The sequence below is a fragment of the Pelobates fuscus genome, chromosome 9 (assembly GCF_036172605.1).
Source record: "Pelobates fuscus isolate aPelFus1 chromosome 9, aPelFus1.pri, whole genome shotgun sequence".
In the NCBI taxonomy this organism is placed as follows: Eukaryota; Metazoa; Chordata; class Amphibia; order Anura; family Pelobatidae; genus Pelobates; species Pelobates fuscus.
Genome location: NC_086325.1, coordinates 19,492,683 through 19,512,896, shown reverse-complemented (window position 1 = coordinate 19,512,896; position 20,214 = coordinate 19,492,683). Strand labels below are relative to the sequence as shown.

General features: G+C 45.3%; 2 protein-coding genes across 2 annotated transcripts in view; one reads left to right on the top strand and one right to left on the bottom strand.

The window, feature by feature from the left end:
• Positions 1-20,214, bottom strand: part of LOC134572450 (sperm acrosome membrane-associated protein 4-like) — a 715,452-nt gene that overhangs the window by 42,870 nt on the left and 652,368 nt on the right. The window lies entirely within an intron of this gene.
• Positions 9,363-15,749, top strand: LOC134573488 (toxin 3FTx-Lei1-like). Its single transcript, XM_063433256.1, has 3 exons — positions 9,363-9,526; positions 12,375-12,470; positions 14,778-15,749. The coding sequence occupies exons 1-3, from the start codon at positions 9,475-9,477 to the stop codon at positions 14,942-14,944; spliced, it is 315 nt and encodes a 104-aa protein (XP_063289326.1). The 5' UTR covers positions 9,363-9,474; the 3' UTR covers positions 14,945-15,749.

Below are 20,214 nucleotides of genomic sequence, written 5' to 3'. Positions count from 1 at the left end.
AGGATAGAAACACAAAATAGTGCTTTCTGGATGATACAGAATAAAATGATAAAAGAAGGAGGTATACTCACAAGTGAAGAGCAAATGGGATATTGCTCAATATGTGTAGGCGTAGGTGGTATGATCCCCACCAAGGATATCACTCCTCCAGTTGGGGTGTTGGAGAGAGTTGAAAGGATTTATATATTTTAAAAAATAAAATAAAATAGAATAAAAGGATAGGCTTGGAGGCTCCAATAGCATAAATGGTCTATCTTTATTGGAGACAAAAAAATTTAACATAAAACAGCTTTAAAAACACTAACGCGTTTCTCCTGCAAAGAGGCTTATAAAGCCCCTTTGCAGGAGAAACGGATATCAAGTCTCTTTGCAGGAAAAACACGTTAGTGTTTTTTTTTTTTATTCTTTATTTTTGTTGCGCAAAGGTGAACAAACAGTTATGTCATGCCACAACAGCAGTTGACACAAGCAGCTTAGTACATGGTGGACATATGAAATGGTTTTCAGATAAAACTTGCACATTTTTTAAAGGTGTAGTGTGAAACAAGGGAAAACATTGCACCGTTATATATTATGTAGTTAGCCGAGTAACTTAGTGTCAGTCGCTGCTGTTCAGTATACATTGAACACAATATAATAATAAATCTTTAGCTAAGTAGGCTATTAGAGGAGCTCATTACTGTATATCAAACTAAGGTTTGCCAAAGTTAATTATCAACGTCGTGGTGCCTGTGAAGCATAATGTTAGGTTAACAGTGGTACTTATTTTCCTGTGTGCGTTTTCTTGCTATCGTGCAGGCACTAACAACCAGCTCATGTAGGCACGACCGTAATTACAGGCATATTATCATCATACAGTTCTTAGAGGATCTGCATACTTTTATAGTAAGGAGCGGAGTAAACGCTTAGTCAGCATGAGTAAAAAAAGTAAGAATTGAATAAAAAATAGTAAAAAACAAAAAATAACACTACTTAATAACAACAGAGACTGGAGCAAACATTTGTTAACAGAGGGCATACACATGACGAGTAGTGCTCCATACGTGTTCTGAAACATAACTCGTTAAGGTGTGCATTACTGTCTGTCCTCTGTCAGGTAAGTTTTTCTGGGTATCGCTAAACAAAAGCTTATGTGTATGCCATACCTCAACAGCATGTTGCCGCCATAGAGTAGTAAAACAACATTGGCACGACAGTGAAGTATAATGTACATTTTGGTCGTAGCAACGGGAAGACAATTTGTGTAAGCTAAGAAAGTAGCGATACGGGTCCAGGATCGGTGTATAATTGTCTAGGTGAGGGATGATACGAGTGACTCGTACAGGACAATTCTTATACCTGCCGGTAGTTAAGATTAGCAGCTGGGGGGAGGAGGGGGTAAGCGAGCCAGCTGCGCTCCTATAGTAGTTAGTTGCTGGGATCGTAATTATGGACACGTTAATGTGCTGGTCGTTGAACACCATTAGCAGATTATCTACTATGTGTCCCGTTGTGGTATGCGGTCTGGTTGTCTCGCTAGGCTAGCTGGTGCTGCTTAGGTACCTGGTCTAGGTGTGGAATCAATCTTAGTGTAGCATTACTCAGGAGTATGCGGGTGTAAGCAGTAACCATAGTGGATATATGGTTTAAAAAAAGTGAAGCTAAGGTGGTCTCGGCAATATTTAACGGGGAATGGATATATCTCAGCATCCGATTCCCCCTTTGTGTTCGTTACTCATGTCATGGCGTGTGTCCCCCTCTCGCCAGCTATGGAGATAACGTGAATTACGCTACCTAAAACCTGGGATGTGTCTATCTATTGGTGGAGAGTCTACGGGCCACTCCGATAGCCAAGCAACCCTGTTCTGATCAAGCGCTGTGGTACAAACTGTGGCCTTGCGACTTGTTTGGCCTATAAATTAGCACATCGTGTAAGGCAGAAATAAGCGTCCCCTGGTGTGTCAAGGCCTAATAGGATGGGCATTAGAGTGTAGGGAGGCAAGTGTATCGTTACCAATGTGTGATGTTGCATCTAATATGGTGATTGTAGGAAGGAAATCAAAACATATAAACAGACTTTTGAGTCCCGGTAGAAATGTGCAGAAGCACCATGACCTGAACAGCGAAGGTGGATCGCTCATCGGCAGGATAGTCTAGGGTGTGGGGGACCCGTAGATGGCAACTTGGACTGAAGCCCTCCATGTCCACATCAGGCTCAGTAACCGCTTGCGGTAAGAATATGTGGGCCTCGGTGTCAGGGTCTATGTCCCAATCAAGAGGTCCCCATAGGCTGGAGTGAGTCTCCAGTGTGTCAGGCTGTGTCTACGGTGTGCTTCAGATTAGTTATCGTCAGGGAACAGTTGAGAATTGTCCGTTGAATTGGAGCCCATCGGTCGTCGAATATGCTGAATTGCGGCGGGGTGTGTAAGGGCCACAGCCAGGGGTATTTTGTGCGGTCCGTGAAACAAATAACCAGGAAACAACAGTTGGGTAATAGTCCAGCGGCATGTTGAGCTGCCCTCCGGGAGTTTCGAGCCCCTCCGGGCGGTTCATGGTGCCGTGCAGGTAAGTGGAAGTGCTTGTAACCCCCATTTATGTGGTGATCGAGGCGTAGGTGTCTGGCGTATTATTACTAGGCACAAACGTGGCAATTTGTGCCGGGTCCCAGCTGTGAGTTGGGGAGGTATGGTCTTGGGATCTCTCTTGGGTGTGTGGGTCCTGTGGTAGGCCCAAGGTTCGCAGGAGATTCGCTGTGTCCCGAGTGTCGTGGATCTGGTGCGTTTTTCCCCCTTGTTGTACGAGGAGTGTTTGGGAGGGTCGCCAGCGGTAAGGCATATTGTGTCGCTGGAGCAAGGATGTGAGGGGCCGTAGCGACCTGCGTCAAGCCAGGGTGCCTCCAGACAGGTCAGCGTAAAAGGTCAGGTGCATGTTCTCAAACTGCAGCGGGGTTTTATCGCGGAGGGCAGCGAGGATCGCCGATTTGTCCTTCCCATTCCTGAAGGTGATTATGGTATCCCTTGTGGCTGTGGCTGGGGCCCTGGGAGGTTTGGGGACCCTGAAAAAGTCCGTGGGTGTGATGGGCTTAGCTTGGTTGGAGGGTAGTATGGCCGACAACACTCGTTTTAGAGTCCGCGGCAACTCCGCCTCCGGCATCTCTTCTGGGATCCCTCTGACCTTTAGATTATGTCTCCTTCTTGAGTCCTCTTGGGCAGCAAAGCGCCGTTCATGGAGTAGGTTCTGGCATTGCAGATCTTGTACAGCCGTCTGTAATGAGGATATGTTCTGTTGGTTATCTTGGGAGGAGACCTCCAGTGTCGATATGCGGCCTGTCAGGCCCTGCAGCTCGCCTCTCAGAGCGGTGACGTCCGTGAGGATGTTTTTCTGCAGGTCTGCTAATAATGCTTTCAATACCCCGGTGGTTACCAGGTCGGCATCTATGTCAGCCCTTGGTTTGGTAGGATTCACCTTCTGCTGGAGCTGGGGGGTAATCATCCTCTGCATTCCCAGAGCAGACATCTGAATAGAAATCAGAGCAGCCTCCGTGGAGAGCCGCCATGTTGGATTCGCCCGTGCCGCGTGCTTGCCGCCACGTGTCTCCAATTGTCAGCCCCGGAGCAGGTTTGTCCGCTGTCGGTTTTTTATTCTTCCGACCCATGAAGCTAGGAGTATTCCCACGTTTGTATAGTTGTCCTTGGGGGTGATATATGTGGTATTTAGGTTCGATTTCTTGTTTTTCGCTCGGAGCTTTAGGATTGTGCGTCTGCTTGTCTTGGCAGTCAGGCCCCGCCCCACGTTAGTGTTTTTAAAGCTGTTTTATGTTACATTTTTTTGTCTCCAATAAAGATAGCCCATTTATGCTATCCATCTACATATCCATCTACATATCCATAGACAGGGATTATACCGTCCAGGCGCACATATCTGGAGATAAGTATAAGCTCTAGAAAATTGTAAGTGCAATTCCTTTCCCTTCATTTACTATCCTTTAAGATCATAACATACTACACTATATCCGTGTCTTTTTCCTTCCCTCCTTCATATCGCTCTGAGCGTGGGAATTCCATCACAGGCGCTGCTCCCTGATCCTACTATTTACACCCATCATACCACCAGAAAAGAAGAGACTCTTTTTTTTGGAAGTTTCAGCAGCCACATGCTATAATTACAAGTACTGATATTCCACCTACCCCTCTATTGACCTTATATTTATGATAAAGGGTAGGGGCCTATTGTCATCTCCTCCGGCTCCCACCCACACCCGAGGGTGGGGACCCTAATTTATAATATATAGCCCCTCAGGTTGCTAGGGGTCCTCAATCCTATAAAGTAAAGTCACAACCTACTCCCCCAACCCTAATAATAGTGAGGAAAGGTGCAAAAAATCTAAAAGCCGTAAAAAAATATATTTTCCATCCAAAGTCTTCTTTCTTATAACAGGCTAAATTAAAATCTATAATAACCTACACCATAAATTAAAATAAAAACGACCCGATCGTCAAAAAACAAACAAAAAACAAAAAATAAAAAGCCCTTTTATACAGTAAAATTGACCATGCTTTGCGATATGACCAAGGACACATTACAAAATGTCATTGCATTCATATGTGTCCTTTTCTTTAAGAGATAACTGTTTCAGGCTACTTAGCTTGCTATTGCAGAGACCCTTTGCTTGATTATTCAGTCTCCATGGTCTGTTTTGTATTCTTAGTGTACCTAACTTTTACCAGTTTTATATTTAGTCTTATACCTGATCAAATTAACCCTTTCATATGGGACATCCACCTTTATTGCATTGCAAGGTCTTAACCCCTTAAGGACAGACGACGGATATATTCCGTCATGATTCCCTTTTATTCCAGAAGTTGTGTCATTAAGGGGTTGGCCATAAAACTAGATATTTGTGATGAGGAGTGGTACTACACTCAGTGTTTTTATACATATAACCGGTCACTAGATGGCAATATTTATTACTTCTAGAGACTTAGGCCTGGATTTAAAGGGACACTTTGGGATCTCATTGAAGTGGTTTGGGTGCAATGTTTTTGCCATTTTAGCCCAGCAGCTGCAAACATTGCAGTTTCAGAGAAATTACCAGACAGTCCCTAGAGGTGCTTCCTGGCTTTTCACGGTGTTTGACTCTGTAAAATGATGGTGGACATCCTCCTGCTCTGAATGAGGACAGGAGGATGTCTTTTAAATCCCTATAATAAAGCACAGATTTAATGCTTTTCTATGGGGAAAGCCTAATGTGATCTATTATAGATCCCTCCGTTTATTTACCTCAACAATTTTGTTCATTCCAGTGTTTTGAGAATTTCCATCTTTTAATTATAAATATTTCATTACTTTCTCCTTTTGTATTTGGAATTATGCACAAAAGGTAGGGTAACACAGGAGGTAGGCGCAGAGCCTAAATAGTCCTTATTTGGGGATAGGTAACAACAAGAATAAAAAAAAAAAAAGAAATTAATAGTGTAGTATGTAAAACATAAGTTTTTAGATATGATAAAAAAGATCTTTAAAAAGACCCTATATGGGTCGAAACGTTGATTAAGGATTGATGTATCTACACATGTAATTTACACTTAAGAATAAAGTAAGCTATTTACGAAGCCCTGTGAGTGCACCTTACTACAAATTTGAATATTAATATTGACGCTGAGGTCTGCACCCTGGCAAGAACATTGGATTGATTTTTGGAAGTTTGAAGGCACTCACTGTTTTCAGTTCTGAGAACCACGAAAATCTTTAGACAGTGGAACTATAAATACATTCAAATATTGGAAAGGAGTAGGCACTCACAGGACTTTGTTATGAAAAATGTAAAATGTTTTTGATTGCACAGCGTCAACATTTCAGACCCACTCGTGGTCCTTTCTCAAGACAAATTACAATCAGTGCAATATCACTTATATACCAAATGTATGTGATTACTTAATTAATTAACTTACTCCATCTGTGTGTATCCCATCACCATGAAAGATGAAACCTGGAACCCTGGAGGTGCCTGCAGGAAGTGAGTAACTGTCTAATCCCTCCCAAAACGGTGCACCCGTATATGGGACCCATCAACACCACAATTGTTGTAAAATAGTTCCGGACAGGTGTATGTGTGAAAAGTGAAAAAGACATACCTAGAAATAGGAATAACCCGTATTCCATTACAAAAATGGACAAAACGCTACTATGAGATAGGGAGGCTAGACTTAATTAAAGGGAAGAAGATATCTTAGAGGGATTGGATAATAAATATTAATGTAAAAATAGATAGTAACATTAAATGTCTCCATTTTTAAATGTAGCTTAGTATGGTTATCTACCCAATATATTTCTTAGTAACTCCATCACACAGAGATGAGTTCTATGTATATCTGGTCATTGGCTATAGATAGACATAAAGAGAAGAATAAATCACCACTAACTGACTAGGAAATGCATGTATTACATATATTATCTTATATAACTGTAACATTATCATTATCACTGTAAATAAGAGAATTCATATCTCTGTAATCGGTCTCCAATGAGGACCAATTTAGATAATGCAATACATTAAATAACTGAAAATAATTGAGAATAATAATTAACAATTAATAACCATCATCATAAGTAATGTGTAGGCAAAAAAGATGAAAAGGAGATGTACTGAGTCCATGTGGAGATATAGTGTTGAGTCTTTATCCAAAAGGTCTCCCGCTGTAAGAGCAGATGAGCTATATCGCCTCCTCTGGACAGTGGTGGTATTGTGTCAATGCCAAGAAACTTTAACATGGTCAGTTAATGTCCCAACTGCAAAAAATGTTTTGCTACTGGTTTCTCTGTGGAACCATCACGGTACGCTGTGTTGATAGCTGATCGATGTCCTCGTATGCGATCTCTTAAGGTTAACTCCTTTCTTCCAATGTAGTGTAGTCCGCACGGGCATGTGATTTTATACACTACATGGTCTGCATTGTTGTGTGGATGTAGAAAAGCCCTAGTTTGTAACACGTGTCCACATGTTACACATCCTGTACATTTAAAACAGCCAGCGTTAAGCGTTCTATTGTGTAACCAGTTTTTTTTTCTTCTTTTTTTCGTAACAGTGTTCCGGGTCAGTGGAAAGGAAACTAATAAATCTCTGATGTTGCAAACTCTGTTGAAACTGAACGTGGGAGGTTGTGTGAAATCATTAGGCAAAGTCTTATCACTTGACAAGATGTTCCAATGGGTTTTAACTGATTTAGATATAAACTCAGTTGCCGTTGTGTACCGAGTATTATATTGTCGTTTAGAGATATTTTCATTTTTACTTTTTGACAATATGGTCTGATGAAGTTGTTTCACATTTTCTTTTGCTTTACATAATTGTGTATCCAACAAGGACAAGGAGTAGCCTCTATACAGGAAGCGATTATACCTTTCTTGTAGTAAAACATTTAATTTGACTAATTTTACTATTTTATATTAAGAATTATTATCCAGTCCCTCTAAGATATCTCTTCCCTTCAAATAATTATAGCCTCCCTATCTCAAAGTAGCTTTTTGTCCATTTTTATAATGGAATAAAGGCAATTTCATTTTATTTCACAGATTATTCCTATTTCTAGGTATATATCCAATATTTGAAGAATGAATATAGATATATATATATATATAGATAGATAGAGAGAGAGAGAGAGCGCTACTGAAATGATGATTGCAATTCTCTGTAACGTCACGAGTATCGCTATCTGAGTGTTACAATGGTCACAGAAATATACACCAGATATGTAGTCACTGTTCACTTAAAAAATCTGAAAAGCAAAATGTAAAATAATTGGTTATGTTTTAAAAAAGTTCCACCTTTCCTATTTAGCTACTAAAGTAACGATATGTATTTGTGTATGTTGGAGCTGTGTACTATATGCTGACTTCAGCATTCTGTACTAAATATTCTTATAATTATGTTTTAGCCTATTAAAGTTTGTGGCGACAGTGGTATAATTTTGAGCTGTTATTCATTTGAGAGAGGTATTGCCCAACATTACTGGTAAGCGTATCGGGGAATATGTTTCACTATTTTTTTTTACATTTCTTTTTTTTAATTCTTTATTTTGTTGTGCATTATATTACATGTATCGGAACCGCTGGCACCCCGACCGGGTACCTTCCGCTGACGGATGCTCCTAGTGCTTCCCGAGGTCTCCAAGCACTCCGTCTGACACTATAACCACTGCAGACCCCACGAACCGCTGCAGCTTGGTTGGGTTCTCGCCGTCTCCACCCACTCTGGACCCAAGACCAGGGTCCAGCTTCCAGTAGGTCGACCTCTCTGAATTCCAGAGAGCAGGAATAGGAACAAGCTCTTAGCAGAGCTTAGTGATTATACCCTGGGGAGTATAGTGATTATAGCAATCCCCAGAGTGTAGTTCTCCAATCCCCCAAACATGAGCCGAAACTTCATGAAGGTACAAGATGATCTGAACTTTTAATGACCACACACTGGCTTTTATGCAAGTCCCCATGCAAGGGGACATCCCACAGGGTGGGACACAGTACAACCAATCATTTACAGGAAAACCGTAAAACACACCCAGCACAATCATACAAATCCCTCCAGTACATAAAAAGTTAGACGGAAGTCCATTATGACCGACTGCAAGCACATTTTCCTGCCCTAAACAGTTCCATAGATTTGGGCTGTGCGGCCGGTCAGTTTCTGATGTTAAAGGCAGTTCACTTAGAAAAAAACTACTCAGTCCCATTCGAATGCACGAACGGGCCCCGTTCGTGCAAATAGCACAGTGTAACATGGCGTTCGAATTGTCGAACGCACTTCGACTTTAGCCGAAGCTTCGAAGTGGAGGAGAAGGTAAGGGTCAGCGGTGTTCATGCATTTGTGTTGCCGATTTTAGTTCCATGGATTTACTAGCACACACCGCTGACCGCGTTTGACTAAATTAAAATGGCCGCCGCCACGTGTTAGTTTGTCGAATGGCGGCCACTTCAACGACTTCGGCACTTCGGCTGCATCCGAAGTGCCATATAAAAAGTACCAATCCTTCCCCACAGTATTTAAAGGGCCAGAAGTAGTGAAATACACTCTGGTATGGCTGAATAATGTTTTTAAAGGGCCAAATCTCCCAGGGCCATAGTCATGCGGAAGGAGGCTGGCAATCAGGCTCCTCCAACAGCCAGGGGAAAAGGGCAGCTTGTCACCTAACAATCCAGTGATAAAAGGCGTTTTGTCACGTTACATATAACAAAATAACTCGCCGTGCCACAACAGCTGTAGCAAGCATATTAAATACACTTTATGACATAGTTGTTGAGAATGTTTCACTATTTTAATGTATTCACCTTGACTTTTTGCCATACCTGGAATCTGTGTGTTTTCTCTAGTTAATAACTAATTATATAGAAGGTAGATACCAGGTGGGAGTAGCCCCACCTGAATTATTGCTTCATGCTATTTAATAGACAGAGCTCGGGTGACAGAGAGAGACAAACTGAGACAAGAAAAAGAGAGAGAGAATGAAGCATGTCACGATTATCCAACTTTTACTTCTTGTGAGCTTCCAGCTTGGTAAGACATGTTTCTGTGTAACTGTTTGGTGGTGCTGTCTAAATGGCGCAGAGAGTTCAATAGAATGAGAGCTTCATGTAAAATGACATGGATTCATTATATAGTATTTGATGATTATCAGTAACAGAAAAACCAAAGCACTGTTTGAGAGAGAGTAACTAATTGGTAGAGTGCAGTGTGTGATGGGGAGGCTGTGCTGTGTATACATGGTATAGCAGTGTGTGTGATGGGGGGGGGGGTGTACTGTGTGTGATGTGGAGGCTGACTGTGCTGTGTATACATGGTGTAGTAGTGTGTGTGATGGGGAGGCTGGCTGTGCTGTGTATACATGGTATAGCAGTGTGTGTGATGGGGAGGCTGGCTGTGCTGTGTATACATGGTATAGCAGTGTGTGATGGGGAGGCTGGCTGTGCTGTGTATACATGGTATAGCAGTGTGTGTGATGGGGAGGCTGGCTGTGCTGTGTATACATGGTATAGCAGCGTGTGTGATGGGGAGGCTGGCTGTGCTGTGTATACATGGTATTGCAGTGTGTGTGATGGGGAGGCTGGCTGTGCTGTGTATACATGGTGTAGTAGTGTGTGAGATGGGGAGGCTGGCTGTGCTGTGTATACTAGTATAGCGGTGTGTGTGATGGGGAGGCTGGCTGTGCTCTGTATACATGGTATAGCAGTGTGCGATGGGGAGGCTGGCTGTGCTGTGTATACATGGTATAGTAGTGTGTGATGGGGAGGCTGGCTGGGCTGTGTATACATGGTATAGCAGTGTGTGATGGGGAGGCTGGCTGTGCTGTGTATACATGGTATAGCAGTGTGTGATGGGGAGGCTGGCTGTGCTGTGTATACATGGTATAGCAGTGTGTGATGCGGAGGCTGGCTGTGCTGTGTATACATTGTATAGCAGTGTGTGATGGGAGGCTGGCTGTGCTGTGTATTCATGGTATAGCAGTGTGTGATGGCTGGGTGCAGTGTATACATGGTATAGCAGTGTGTGATGGCTGGGTGCAGTGTATACATGGTATAGCAGTGTGTGATGGCTGGGTGCAGTGTATACATGGTATAGCAGTGTGTGATGGCTGGGTGCTGTGTATACATGGTATAGCAGTGTGTGATGGCTGGGTGCTGTGTATACATGATATAGCAGTGTGTATGGCTGGGTGCAGTGTATACATGGTATAGCAGTGTGTGATGGCTGGGTGCAGTGTATACATGGTATAGCAGTGTGTGATGGCTGGGTGCAGTGTATACATGGTATAGCAGTGTGTGATGGCTGGGTGCAGTGTATACATGGTATAGCAGTGTGTGATGGCTGGGTGCTGTGTATACATGATATAGCAGTGTGTGATGGCTGGGTGCAGTGTATACATGGTATAGCAGTGTGTGATGGCTGGGTGCTGTGTATACATGATATAGCAGTGTGTGATGGCTGGGTGCAGTGTATACATGATATAGCAGTGTGTGATGGCTGGGTGCAGTGTATACATGGTATAGCAGTGTGTGTTGGCTGGGTGCTGTGTATACATGGTATAGCAGTGTGTGATGGCTGGGTGCAGTGTATACATGGTATAGCAGTGTGTGATGGCTGGGTGCAGTGTATACATGGTATAGCAGTGTGTGATGGCTGGGTGCAGTGTATGCATGGTATAGCAGTGTGTGATGGCTGGGTGCAGTGTATTCATGGTATAGCAGTGTGTGATGGCTGGGTGCAGTGTATACATGGTATAGCAGTGTGTGATGGCTGGGTGCTGTGTATACATGGTATAGCAGTGTGTGATGGCTGGGTGCAGTGTATACATGGTATAGCAGTGTGTGATGGCTGGGTGCAGTGTATACATGGTATAGCAGTGTGTGATGGCTGGGTGCAGTGTATACATGTGATGGCTGGGTGCTGTGTATACATGGTATAGCAGTGTGTGATGGCTGGGTGCAGTGTATACATGTGATGGCTGGGTGCTGTGTATACATGGTATAGCAGTGTGTGATGGCTGGGTGCAGTGTATACATGGTATAGCAGTGTGTGATGGCTGGGTGCAGTGTATACATGGTATAGCAGTGTGTGATGGCTGGGTGCAGTGTATACATGGTATAGCAGTGTGTGATGGCTGGGTGCAGTGTATACATGGTATAGCAGTGTGTGATGGCTGGGTGCAGTGTATACATGGTATAGCAGTGTGTGATGGCTGAGTTCTGTGTATTCATGGTATAGCAGTGTGTGATGGCTGGGTGCAGTGTATACATGGTATAGCAGTGTGTGTGATGGCTAAGTTCTGTGTATTCATGGTATAGCAGTGTGTGATGGCTGGGTGCAGTGTATACATGGTATAGCAGTGTGTGATGGCTGGGTGCAGTGTATACATGGTATAGCAGTGTGTGTGATGGCTAAGTTCTGTGTATTCATGGTATAGCAGTGTGTGATGGCTGGGTGCAGTGTATACATGGTATAGCAGTGTGTGATGGCTGGGTGCAGTGTATTCATGGTATAGCAGTGTGTGATGGCTGGGTGCAGTGTATTCATGGTATAGCAGTGTGTGATGGCTGGGTGCAGTGTATTCATGGTATAGCAGTGTGTGATGGCTGGGTGCAGTGTATTCATGGTATAGCAGTGTGTGATGGCTGGGTGCAGTGTATACATGGTATAGCAGTGTGTGATGGCTGAGTTCTGTGTATTCATGGTATAGCAGTGTGTGATGGCTGGGTGCAGTGTATACATGGTATAGCAGTGTGTGATGGCTGGGTGCAGTGTATACATGGTATAGCAGTGTGTGATGGCTGGGTGCAGTGTATTCATGGTATACCACTCAGTAGTAGGTTTACGCTGCTCTGTTTTAATCCGGTTCTCTCTCTCGCAGGTCATTCTTTGAAATGTTATACATGCACTGAAGATATTTGCACAGTATCAACATGTTATTCCGGACAGGCCTGTGGGACAACAATTATGGGTAGTGGTACGTAGCCATGAGAAGGAGAAATCCTGTTTGTCCTAAATATTTTCCTCCCTAACACAGAGTAATACCTATGTAACGAACACTCGTTTGACAGGTACCCATTCTCCTATTTTCTCCCGAACTACTAGAGCCTGAGTGATTATAGTTCGCAGTTGGAGTGTTGGTTTGAACGCTCCTCCAGACAAATTACAACTTCCAAGTATAGTCTCCCACAAAATACATTATGCAAATCTACTGGCTCTCAGGTCCAGGACACTCCTACATGCAGTAATATAATCTTCCCCTGTACTAGGGAGATAATTGAGTCAAGCAATTTACTAAACTCAATTATCTCCCAACACAAAAAAACATACATTTCCCTAAAACTTAAAAGTACCCCAAACTCCATGGGAAACTCCCAGATAGCCCCGATCTAGGGAACGAACATATTCAAAAATCACCCATATCGGTTCAGGGGTTTAAAAGTTACATGGAGGTCTTAATTTAACCGACTGCACACGAGGCTCCTGCCCAAAATAGCACTCTCCTGGCTGGTCTGTGTAGTTTGACCAGCGTTTGGGATGTCAAGTATCTGATTTTGGTTCCAGACACTCGACAACCAAGTACCGCTGCCTCATTTCGTGCGAACAACATGGCCACCGTTTTCTCTTGCACGTGGCGTTCGACTATATGAACGGCGGCCACCCAGGGAGAGCACTAAATTGGCGGTTTGCTTTAAAGTAAATGAGGTCGTTGGTGTTCGGTAGATTTATCTGCCGAACAGGGAAACAACAAAAAGTCGAAATAACAGGGGTAGTTTCTTCACAATCTACATTACTGAATTTTTGCATTAATGTGTCCACAGAAATGTTTTTTCATTTGTATTTCATTCTTGGGGTTTCCTTGTTTCTAATGACCAATCAGAACTGTTTTATGCAGCACAGTTTGCAATGGTCTAGGGCCGGATTTACATGTCAGGTGTCTGCAGGCACCCCCTGCTCCCGCAGTAAAAGGAAAAGGCAGGTAAAGTAAGTTTAAAGAATTCATAAACTGGACATTGCAGAAACAAGAATGTCTGGAAACATATATTCATAGCTGACACTTAAAGGACCACTATAGTGCCAGGAAAACAAGCTCGTTTTCCAGGCACTATAGTGCCCTGAGGGTACTCCCACCCTCATGGCCCCCCTCCCGCTGGGCTGAAGTTGGAGGAAGGGGTTAAACACTTACCTTTCTCCAGCGCCGGACTCCCTCGGCGCTGGGGGCTCTCCTCCTCCTTTTGACATCATCGGCTGAATGCGCATGCACGGCACGAGCCGTGCGCACATTCAGTCAGTCCATAGGAAAGCATTTTGAATGCTTTCCTATGGATGCTGGCTTCTTCTCACTGTGAAAATCACAGTAAGGGGGGGACCTATTGTCCTGCCCTCCGGCCCCCACCCCCCACCCCTGAGCGACGGGTGGGGGCCCTAAATAAAAATGTAAACCCCCCCAGGTGACTAGGGGTCCCCACACCCCTAGTCACCCCCCTCCCAACAAAATTAATTAACCCCTACCTACCCCCCTCACCCTAAAAATAGTGAGGGGGGACCTATAACTAGATTCCTGTAAAAAAATAAATACAACTATTTGATGACTTCTTTTTTTCTAAATGCCAAATAAAAATCTATAATAACTGTCACACATTTGAAAAAAAAAAAAAACCTTAGCGCAAAAAAAGTAATCCATCTTCACCCATGGAGGGCACCACGCAGACTGAGCTCTGCAGGGCGGGGGAAGGCTTATAAAGAAGTCTTAAAAGAAGAAAAACTACCACAACAAGAGGACATAGTCTTAAATTAGAGGGGCAAAGGTTTAAAAATAATATCAGGAAGTAGTAGTAGTAGTAGTAGTAGTAGTAGTCAGGAAGGGTAGTGGATGCATGGAATAGCCTTCCAGCTGAAGTGGTAGAGGTTAACACAGTAAAGGAGTTTAAGCATGCGTGGGATAGGCATAAGGCTATCCTAACTATAAGATAAGGCCAGGGATTAATGAGTATTTAGAATATTGGGCAGACTAGATGGGCCGAATGGTTCTTATCTGCCGTCACATTCTATGTTTCTATGTGAAACCAATAAATGAATTAAAACACAGTGCACATTCCACCCCTCTTATCAAAATATACTTTAGTGATGTTCTAGGTTTGTCAAGAGAAAATCTAAGACTCAATATATCCAAAGTGAGCGGGAATAACGTCTGTTCTTCTTATGTAAAATATGGGACTATGAAAATGAATCACCCATATAATTTCTTGCCCTAATTCGCTGTATTTCTTGCTTTTTTTCTCAGCAACCATGAAGTCATGTCTCCCGAATCAAGTCTGCGGTACTACAGTTGGGAGCATAAGAAATTACTGTTGTTCCACTGACTTCTGCAACTCCGCAGCCGGCTCTGCCGGGGTGTCCTTTGTCACGGTTGCGGTTTGTCTGGTGGTCCTGTGGGTGACTAAGCTGTGATCTACATAACGAATATCTCAAGCAGCTTCATAATGGAACATCTGATACACAAGAAACAAGAGTCTCAAAACTACAGGCCAATTCCTAGTCATTTAACTATATACAACTATTTATATAGCTCCAACATATTCAGGAGGCCTGTACAATATGTAAACAAGACAAACATTTAATTTAACAAACAAAATATGTCTGACACGTGGGAACATGCGACAAGCGAGCCAGTAGACTATTTGTCCCAATCTCGGATACTTTGTGGTATGACTCCAATCACGGTTCGTTCCAGGGGGGAATAAAATAAAACCAGACCACAGATTGCAAGCAGAGGTTAACCCTTTTGGGCGTCTCTGTTAATTAATTTGTAATAAAACTCATCTAACTAAAACCAGAAATCAGTTTGGAAGAGTGAGCCCTGAGCATTGAACAAAGACTTATATATCTACTGAATATGCAGAATTAATGTATAATATTTATTAACCTAATTGATAAGGATGGTAATAAAATTACAAGATTTAACATAACAAATTAGATAGGATAATTAGCTAAATAACGGCTAAAACAGCCATAACAAGGCCAGAACATTCATTATCTGAATCTTGACACATATTCTGATTGACCATAGCATACTTGTTAGCAAAATGGCATTTACATTGTTGGTTAGCAGTAGACATGTGCATTCGAAATTGCTTAGACTGACAAAATGACTGAAAATTTTGATTAGTCAGAAAAAGAATACAAAGTCACCAATGACAGAATAGCTTGTTTTTACATGTTTTACAATGTTCTATTTGTTGTTCATGAAAAAACCTATTACCCTTTTCCATTCTGTACCTTTCCCCTTGTTGTTGTTCCAAAGTGTTTTGAAATAGTTGAATAAAAAAATATTTGAAAAGAACGGCTTACAGACTGAACTTATTTGGACCTTAGCGCAAGCAGCTATTTATACCTCTCCTTGCCACGACTCCATGGTGCAAGCAGGGGCATGTCTGCTATTACTGCTCATTGTCTAGAAAGATAAACTAGCCTGTGCCCCCAATTTAAAGAACTGGAGGAGGACAGATCACTGTCATCCCTGGGTACCCCCACATTGGGGCTTAAAAAATGTAAAAATAAAAGGTGAGGGTGGCCTGGTAATCCCTCTGTGCATCCACGGTGGGTCTCTATATAAACATGATATGGAGTGTATATAGTGTCCCCCCCCCACCCCCTGTGCAATGGATGCCCAGTCACTAGCTTTTACGGTTCGTAGAGGTGGCGGAATGACATGTGTAGGCATGAGGGAGGTCTAGAACCTTTCTTGTACCAATACGCTGTCCAGAATTCACATGGTTAACCCACAAAGGGCTATTAACTATTTACCAGCTAGCTGCTAGTGAGGGTGCTGTGTGTGTGTGAGGGTGCTGGTAGTGTGCTGTGTGTGTGTGAGGGTGCTGTGTGTGTGAGGGTGCTGGTAGTGGGCTGTGTGCTGTTTGTGAGGGTGCTGTGTGTGCGTGTGTGTATAAGAGTACTGTGTTCTGTGTGAGGGTGCTGGTAATGTGCTGTGTGTGAGGGTGCTGTGTGTGTGTGTGTGTGAATTTGTTTGGAGGGATTGTGTGTGGGGGGTAGAGGGACAGATTAGGAAATAGCCCCCTCCCTTCTTACCTTTTGACTGGGAGGGGGGATCCTAGCTCCCTGGTGGTCCTAGTTTGACTGAACTCTAGCCTGCAGGGCAACACTCCGACCTCGCAAGATGAACCCCGCGGAGCTGCTGGCAAGCGCTCTCCGGGTCCTCTCGGGCCTCCCTCCCTGCCTGTGGGCTGGTGCGCATGCCTATGACACACACAAACATACACACAGACTGCATACATACACACAGTTCGCTGAATACACACACACAGACTGCTGAATGCACACACAATGCAGAGTACACACAGACAGATTGCTGAGTACATACAGTCTGCTGAATACATACACACAAACACGCACACACACACACACACTGCTGAACACACACACACACACACACAGTGTGCTGAATACATACAGACTACTTAATACACACACACATACTGCATAAAGGGGTGCAGTGCATGTATTTGTATGTACGTGTGTGGAGTGCTGTGTGTGAGGGGTGCTGCGTGTTTGTGTGTGTGTGTGTGTGAGGAGTGCATGCGGTGCTATGTGTGAGGGGAATGCAGTGTATGTGTGGGGGGTGCTGTGTGGGGGGGAGGAGTGCTGTGTGTGTGGGGGAAGAGGATGCTGCGGTGTGTGGGGGGTGCTGCAGGTAGCAAAGTGTTTTTTTATTTTCAAATAATCCAGACCCATAAGTAAAAGCTTTATCCCCCCTTCCTTCTTCTTACCTTTGTTGAAAGAGGGGGTTACACAGCCAGTCCTGGTGGTCCGGTGGTGGTAAGTATGTGTCTGGCTGCAGCTCTCCTGTCCTCCCGCGCAATGCTGTGAAGAGCGTTGCCATGGGAACGCGTGGCAACGCTCCACACAGCATGTTCACGGGAGGACAGGAGAGCTGCTTTACAGGTCCCTCACCTTTTGGGCAGGCAGGTACATACTCTGCATTGGTGCAAACCAGCGCCAACGCCTCCCCCTCCCCCTGGTGACCTATGGCTGTGTGCCCACAGAGAGGGCTCAGCGTGCCATAGGTACGATATCACTGTTGTAGAGGATGTAATGTGTGTGTGTTCTTATAGAATGTATAGGGATACCAATTTGTGTAAGGGGTGTAGTGTGTGTATAGGGGATGCAGTGTGTGCTTGTGTGTAAGGAATGCATTGTGTGTTTCTAGGTGTGTAAGGGATGCATTGTGTGAATCTGTGTTTGTAAGGGTAAGGAATGCAAGGTGTGTTTCGGTGTATGTAATGTAATGATGCAGTGTGTGTCTGTAAGAGGTGCATTGAGTGTGTGTAAGAGATGCATTTTGTTTCTGTGTGTGTGTGTAAGAGAAGCAGTGTGTGCGCGTAAGGGATGCATTGTGTGTTTCGGTGTGTCTCTGTGTGAGTAGGGATGCATTGTAGGTTTCTGTGTGTGTAGGGATGCATTGTGTGTTTCTGTGTATGTGTATGGATGCATTGTGTATGTGTGTAGTGTAAAAGAGTGGATTTGTGGGGTAGGATAGCTTTTTTTTTATAGTGCTCTCCCCTCCTGTCAGTAAGTGATCTACCCTCCTGTCCATCAGTGGTCTCCCCTCCCCTCCTATCCCTTTTTTTTTTTAAAATTTCTTATGTAATTATCAGTTTTTTTCTAACTATAGCTCTCTGGGGCTCTTCATATACTTTATATGTTTCATTGATCTTACGTGCTCCCAACTTGCGCCGTTACAGTCCATAATGAATGCGGCAGCGAGGCTCATCTTCCTGTCCGCCCGCACCTCCCATGCCTCAACCTTCTGTCAATCCCTACATTGGCTTCCTATAAAATATAGAGCCCAATTTAAAATTCTGGTTCTTGCTTTCAAATCTCTACATAATGCTGCTCCCAGGGCCGGCCTTAGGGGTGTGCGAGCTGTGCGGCCGCACAGGGCGCCATGGACCAGGGGGCGCCCTTTGGCTGACACAGCTCGCACTGTCTCCTAGTGACAGCCTGTGAAGGAGAGCTCAGAGCTCTCCCCTAATACAGGCTGCGCTGTGTACCTCCGCCCCCCTTGCCTCTTAATGCTGCCCTCACTGATAGTCCCCAGACTCCCCACTCGGATCTCAGTGAGAGAAAGGGGGCGGGGTTAAAAGCCGATCGGAGGTGGAGCTACATGGGAAGCAGGGCGGAGCTACAGGCAGGCGAACCCTCTGGTAAGTTAGGGGAAGCAGAGTTCCTGTTCCCCCATCTACCACCACACTGCCCCCTGCTCCCCCATCCACCCTAACCGTGCCCCCTGCTCCCCCCTACCCTAACTGTGCCCCCTGCTCCCCCTACCCTAACTGTGCCCCCTGCTCCCCACCTACTCTAACTGTGCCCCCTGTTCCCCCCTACCCTATCTTTGCCCCCTGATCCCCACCTACTCTAACTGTGCCCCCTGATCCCCACCTACTCTAACTGTGCCCCCTGCTCCCCACCTACTCTAACTGTTCTCCCTGCTCCCCCCTACCCTAACTGTGCCCCCTGCTCCCCACCTATTCTAACTGTGCCCCCTGCTCCCCCTACCCTAACTGTGCCCCCTGCTCCCCACCTACTCTAACTGTGCCCCCTGCTCCCCCTACCCTAACTGTGCCCCCTGCCCCCACCTACTCTAACTGTGCCCCCTGCTCCCCACCTACCCTAACAGTGCCGCCTGCTCCCCACTTACCCTAACTGTGCCTCCTGCCCACCACCTACCCTAACTGTGCCTCCTGCCCACCACCTACCCTAACTGTGCCCCCTGCTTCCCCACCTACCCTAACTGTGTCCCCTGCCCACCACCTACCCTAACTGTGCCTCCTGCTCCCCACCTACCCTAACTGTGCCCCCTGCCCACCACCTACCCTAACTGTGCCTCCTGCTCCCCACCTACCCTAACTGTGCCCCCTGCTTCCCCACCTACCCTAACTGTGCCCATTGCTCCCCCACCTATCCACTGTGCCCTAGCTACCATAACTGTGCCCCTTGCTCTCCCACCTACCCACTGTGCCCCTTGCTTCCCCACCTACCCGCTGTGCCCCTTGCTTCCCAGCTACCACCAGTGTGCCCTCTTTCCCCCAGCTACCACCACTGTGCCCCCTCTACCCCAGCTACCACCGCTGTGCCCCCTCGCCCCCAGCAAGCTTATCTGTGCACTGCGCCCCAGCTACCCACTGTGCCCCCCTGCTTCCCCACCTAGCCTAACTGTGCCCCTGTTCCCCCCGCTGCACACAGTGCCCCTCCTCCCCACCTAGCCTAACTGTGCCCCTTGCCCCCCCACCTAGCCTATCAGTGCCCCTGCTCCCCAGCTACCTACAGTTCCCCTTGCTCCCCCAGCTACCACCACTGTGCCCCCTCTCCCCCAGCTACTACCACTGTGCCCTTTCTCCCCCAGCTACTACCACTGTGCCCTTTCTCCCCCAGCTACTACCACTGTGCCCCCTCTCCCCCAGCTACCCTCTGTGCCCCTGCTCCTCCACCTTCCCACTGTGCCTCTGCTCCCCCAGTTACCCACTGTGACCCTGCTCTCCAACCTACAACTATACTACCCCTGCTCCCCCAGTTACCCACTGTGCCCCTGCTCTCCTACCTATCACTACACTACCCCTTCTCCCCCACTGTGCCCCATGTTCCCCCACCCACCACTACTTTACCTCTGCTCCCCCACCTACCAATACACTACCCTTGCTCCC